Here is a 6,000-nt window from a genome sequence, read left to right as displayed (position 1 = left end):
CCTTGAGATTAAGGTGGGCTTTAATTCACATTTCTGCTTGCCACATTCAAAGTAGCACGTTGGTAAAGCAAGTGTCCTGTTTGATGGAGATGGAAGATAATCCATCCACTGCAAAAGGTGAGTGCTGCGTCCTGAGTGATCTCATTTCAGTGTGGCTAAAGGCAAGGAAGAGCACTGGGTGATTTTGCCAGTATATCCACAATGGCAATTTTAGGCTTTTTATGGGGGGAAAAAATGTTTCCTTAAATCTTACTAATAATGTATCTACAGGATAAAGAGAACATCCAGGATCAGCTACTAAATATTAAGAAAACCCATGTAACTGACTAGCTCAAGGAAAAGTGTTGTATTTTTCTGTTGCATTCTCAAAGGTGTGAAAGAAAATGTATTGGTTTTGTCAAAGGAGGTGACTTGTGAGGCACCCTCCCCCTGCAAACTGAGAGAAAAATTAATCTGGAAATGGAAACCTCCAGACCAATATTGAGGTACAAGGCTACAGCCATCAAAATGACCTCACTGACCCGAACTGCATTTTGCTATATCCCCCAAGTCCCGTGCTTTTGCACCACAGCAAGGACTTAACACTGGTGTAGAATCACATAAAAGTTGATAAAGACCTGTAAAACCTTTGAGTCCAGACATAGAATGCCTCGGCCCTGCCTCTCTCCCCATGTTAAATGTAGTTGTGTAAAAAAATATCCTCAAAATATTAAAACCTCAGTATAATCCTCACTGATTTTCTTGCTACCTGTTTGTGCCTCGTCAGTGCATGCACACTCAAGGACCACTTGTCCAGAAATATTTCCCTCTGACAGAGTTGGAAATTGAAGCTGCATACAAGCTGCTCTGAATCCGAGCATAAGGCTGGGCTCAGACCACAGCAGACTCTTCTACCTGGGATGTCACTGGGAATCTCGGAAAAAAAAACTTTCCCATGTCCTCAAACATAGGCAAAAGCACAGTGGCTTGGAAAAAAGGAAGGGAAACTTGCAAAGGGGAATGACCTAACACTGGGATGAGCAGAGGTGATGGAGGGATGAAGAACTAAGCCATAGGCTATGCTTGTTTCTGGGAGCCATGGATGAAGGAGCAGCCTCCTGAGATGCCTGCAGGGAGCCAAGCACTGCTGCCCTGAGCAGACTCCCTAAGGACATCCAAACCTCTGCTGCAGAACTGGGACATTTCAGGCTGACCCACCACTTCCCCCCAACTCCTGCGCAAGCCTACCCCTCTATTCCTCTTTGCAAAGTAAACTTTTGCAAGAAGTTTGGCATGATCAAAGAGATGCCATCCTACGATCACAAACACCAGGAGGCAGAAAGACTGGCCTTTCAGTCACACGTGGCTGGCAGAGCTCGGGGTGTGCGGCTCTTCCCTGCCCGCACATCGGGACGTGTGGTTTGCTCTGTCTGAAAAAGAAACGTAACATCAACTCACCTTACCTCGTTAGCCAGGGAAGCACAGAGCTGAAGTTACCAGCTGAACTGCTCCAGTGTTACCTTTTCACTGACACTGCACTAGGACTTTATTTTGCAACAAATTTAAATACTCAGTCACATTCCCTGTGGTCCTTTGCCACCAAGAATCACTTCCAGGCTAATGGCTGCAAACTGACGGAGAGTCTACTTGGATTAGATATAAGAAAAAAGCTTTTTACAAGGAGTGTGGTGAGGCACTGGCACAGGTTGCCCAGAGAAGCTGTGGATGCCCCATCCCTGGAAACATTCAAGGCCAGGCTGGATGGGGCTCTGAGCAACCTGGGCTAGTGGAAGGCGTCCCTGAACATGTCAGGGAGCTTTGGAACGGAATGCCCTTTAAAAGGTCCCTTCCAACACAAACTATTGTATGATCCTATGACTTCATTTTACTTACAACTCCAAAGAACTTATTAACAACATGGCCAAAAAAGTAACTTTTTAACATAGCAACTGTTTATTATTGGGAAGAACATTAGGACTTTATTTTTTTTCTCTTACATATATTCAATTTGAATAAAAATAATTTAAAAATTTTTAATTTTTCTTTATATTACATGAAAATAACTTGAAACAACTGTGAATTCTGGAAGCAAGAAACATAGACAAAACTGTTATTTAGCTGCTGAGATGTAATTCTTGGAATTTGTTTCCAAAAAAAGCCCCTCAAATAGAGAAACAATCACAATTGTCATTCCAGTGGAGAAACTTAATCCATCTATAAAACATCTTTAAGTCTGAGAATGGTATATCATTACACTAGAAAATATTCATAATATAGTGTATGAGTTCTAATATACCACCTAAAATATATAACTTCTGAGACTTTACAAGGTCAAATACTTTAGACCATATTCCAGTGGAAAAACACTACAGATCTCTTACAATCCTTTTAAAGTTATTGTTCAATTAATTTTTATTTCCTTTTGAGGAATTCTAATATAATTCCAAGCAACAAAATATTGCATACAAACTAGCTTGCAGAACTTTATTCACACTAAATTGGACAACCACTGTTTAAAAGGATGAAGCACCTTTAGTAACAGTGACAAAACATCACTGTTAGTGTAGCTGATGAAGAAGCAGATTTTGTGCACAAATTGGTAAAATTTTCATTCCAATAAATTCATTAAAAATGACTGTATATTCAGTATTAAGAAATGCAGCTAATTGGAATTAAAATATCCTTATGGCTGGAGTAGGGTTACAGTGTTACAAGACAGAGTCTACTAATTAGTCCAGTTCATATTATCTGATGAAGACTTCCAATAAAACACTGATTTCTTCCTTTTTTTATTTGCTTTTAAAATACATGCTACCTACTGCAATTTCCCTGGCTTATCTTGCTTCTTTTCAGTTTTTTTCAGTTGAATGCGAATATAGTTCATCTTCTCATTAACTTCTAGGGTAATGAACACCATTCAGCACCACCTGAATGGGTTATAATTTTAAAAAGCCAAAAAAGCAAAGGAAAAAAAAAAAGCAATTAGCATGTCAAGGTCTGACTTTGGAACACAAATCTGCAGAAATATGTACAGTAAAAATGAGATGGACTTTGTGTAGGTAGTCATTTGCATTGAGTACCATATCAAATTTAATGTAACTGTGCCAGTCGTGGAGTCTGATGGCCCAATGGAAAACCACTCTTCACCAATTACAAGGAACAAAGACTATTAATATGATTGTCAAAACTGCTCTCTGCAACAGCCTCACCTCAGGGGTCAATTCTCTTCCAAAGAAATGCTTGAAACGCTGGCTGGTGCTGCAGCCCAACAAACAACCCGATGCCATCTAAGGCAACAATGTCAAACCCTTTCAAAAATAAACATTTTGCTTCAGTATATTTTAGCTGGGGAGGGGGGAGGTGGGGGTGTGTTTTGCTTTGTTTTGTTTTGTTCTTGGCTTTTTAATTTTTGTAACTGTCTGCTGTTTCCACCAGCACTATCTCAGAGGCTGGAACGTTTCACTCCTCCCTCTGCCAGTTGTGTCCTTTTCCACGTGGCAGATGCTGCCCACCACACCCGTCACTCCGCGCCGGTACCGCCTTCTTGTTTTCCTTGCCTGTTACCTGCCTCATCAGCAGAATTTACAGCCCTGGAATGGGACTTCTGAATCAATATGCATTTTCTTTTCCTAAAGAATGCCTTATTTTGCAACCACAGCTGTGTAAAAATATACTAATTTCATCTAATGAGGGGGTGGTGGCTCTTTTGAGACAAATCAGTGACACAATTTAAAAAACCAGGGAGGCATTTTCACCAAACTGCAATATTTTTTAAATGGGGTAAAATTTTGGACTTAAACTGTGCCAATTGTCTTAGTTTCTAAATTAATTATTACTTTTCGTTTTACCAAGAAATATTCTAGTGGTATGAACTATGGATTTTTTGAAATTATGAAGCATATTTATGTTTTACTTCTCTTCTCTAAATATATTACTCATTTATTCAATTAATCCAGGATTCTACCATACTGTCAACCAACTATAGTAATCCAGAAATGTTTTCTGCTTATGGAAGGGGCTTAATCACTAAACCACACCTCTCTGCAAAGCTTCAGTATTTCTGATTGGTAAAAAGCTTTTCTCATTGAAGTAATACTGAAGTGGAGCCCTAGTCCTCCTCCATATATACGACTGTCAAGTTAATTAACTTTTCAGGACAAAATGCTGATCACATTCAATGATGAGCCACGCTGTCATGCTCAAGACAGCTCCAGTGGTAGCTCCGGTGGCACAACTGTGTATCTTGGGTCAAGCTTAGGTGTGAAATCCTTGAAGTTCTTAGATGCTTCAGTACCAAACACATCTAAAGCTTTTCTGTTCATGAGAGCAAACCTGAAAAAGACAAGAAAGCATGAATGCATGACTCACTTATGAAAAAATAAAATTATTTAATGTCATGAAGGTTTACCAAAATCTCTGACATATAGGCTTCAACCTGCGCTCTTCAGATATTGAAAGTTTTTCACCTCAGGCAATAAAGATTTTTTTTAAAATTGCATTTGAAAAATGTGGCTAATAGTGTTTGTGTAAGTGTAATTCAAAAACGCAACTTATGAAAAAGGGGAAGAGTCCCTTTCTACTTTCAATTCCACAAAAAAAAGATCAAACCAAAATATACTACTGTTCTCTCTCACTCCAGCAGGGCAAACTGTGGCCCCACCTGCCCAAGTCTGGATGCCAATTTTATGGGCGTTACAACCTCTTTCCATTTGGTTGCTCTTTACAACTATAGAATAAGAAGTGTATTAAATGTCAAAAGAAATTGCCTTTATGGAGAGAGTGTCAAAACTACTATTAGAGAGATTTGCTTCAGATAAATTAAATGAGCAGAACAGAATTTCTATTCCTTCCTCTCCTTCAATTAAGGCAAGCTTAGGATTAGGACAAAATGAAAAAATGCAGCCAAAATTGGACATCTGCACTGACATCATTCCCTGTATCATGTTTGTATGGCCTCAGAGGTTGCCTGAGGACTGTCTCCAGGCATCCCAAGGAAAGCTTCCCACTAAATCTTGCAATGTATTCAATCACCTCGTGTGTACTGTGCCACGGGGAGTATAGGTTCAACATACTCCAGGGACTGGCCTCTGATTTCACTTCTATTTTTACAGCCTGGAGAGCTCGTTGTCACGAGAAACATTACCTTTTATAACCCCATTCATAAACTGATCAAGATTTGTATGCCTTGTTCCTGCCACACACTGCACCAGTATAACAATGTACATTTCACTAAACTGTATTTTAGTCAGTTACAGCAGGATCTAGTTTCAAAAGAAAGTTTTTAAGATTCCTGCAGCAAATAGAAAAAACATCCAGTATGATATTACAGTGTATATTTATGATTATGATCAGTGAAAATTTTTTATTAGCTTTCCAAGAAACAAAACATCCTTTCCCAACTGAAACATTTATTAAAAAAGTACTGAAACTTTCAAGTGTTCTTAGGAGATATTCTGACATTTCTAGTAACACTCTTAAACCCATAGTAATACCATGTTGTCAATCACTGTACATGTTAAGTGATTTCTTCAATACAGTTAGTTGTTCAACAGTATAGTTCAACTTCAACAGTATAGTTGTTTACTGGATTCTTCATGTTCCAATGGAATTTGAAAGCATCCCACCCTCCAAGTGAACTAAAAAGGCTTCAAGCAAAACACTCATCTGCTAAATAGTCTTCACTAGAGTTGTCTGCTCCTGTCATTACACTAAACCCAGCAATGTCACTTCAGCAGCAAAGAACTTGAAGAGTACTGGAAACTGTTTGAAAAGCAAAGTAAATCCACAGGAAATCAGCCCTCATGTACTTCTAGTGCTCTGCTGCTGGCAGTGAGTGACACAGAAAGCCAAGTGTGATCAATGACAGCTTTAGACAAGCCAGAACACACCCCATAGTACATACCTGCCCTTCGTTAGTCGTAAAAGAAATTTCCAGTATGAAGGTCTCAGGTTCTGAACTTCCATGACAGCCTGCAAGGAGAGGACTCTGTCAGAGCCAGCTGACAGTGTCAGGCAAAAGCT

General features: G+C 39.3%; 1 protein-coding gene across 2 annotated transcripts in view; it reads right to left on the bottom strand.

The window, feature by feature from the left end:
* Positions 1-1,909: 1,909 nt before the first annotated feature.
* TMEM135 (transmembrane protein 135) overlaps positions 1,910-6,000 on the bottom strand; it is a 158,596-nt gene continuing 154,505 nt past the window's right edge. Inside the window, exons 14-15 of one of the 2 annotated variants that reach the window (XM_030269009.4) lie at positions 5,882-5,949; positions 1,910-4,311 (exon numbers count right to left, since the gene is read on the bottom strand). In XM_030269009.4, the coding sequence (XP_030124869.1) occupies positions 4,179-4,311; positions 5,882-5,949 (201 nt within the window). In that variant the 3' untranslated portion in view covers positions 1,910-4,178. The remainder of the gene's footprint in view (positions 4,312-5,881; positions 5,950-6,000) is intronic. The other variant, XM_072926903.1, reaches the window with a different exon arrangement.

The sequence above is a fragment of the Taeniopygia guttata genome, chromosome 1, assembly GCF_048771995.1.
Source record: "Taeniopygia guttata chromosome 1, bTaeGut7.mat, whole genome shotgun sequence".
NCBI classification, from domain to species: Eukaryota; Metazoa; Chordata; class Aves; order Passeriformes; family Estrildidae; genus Taeniopygia; species Taeniopygia guttata.
This window is presented reverse-complemented; position numbering and strand designations above follow the sequence as displayed.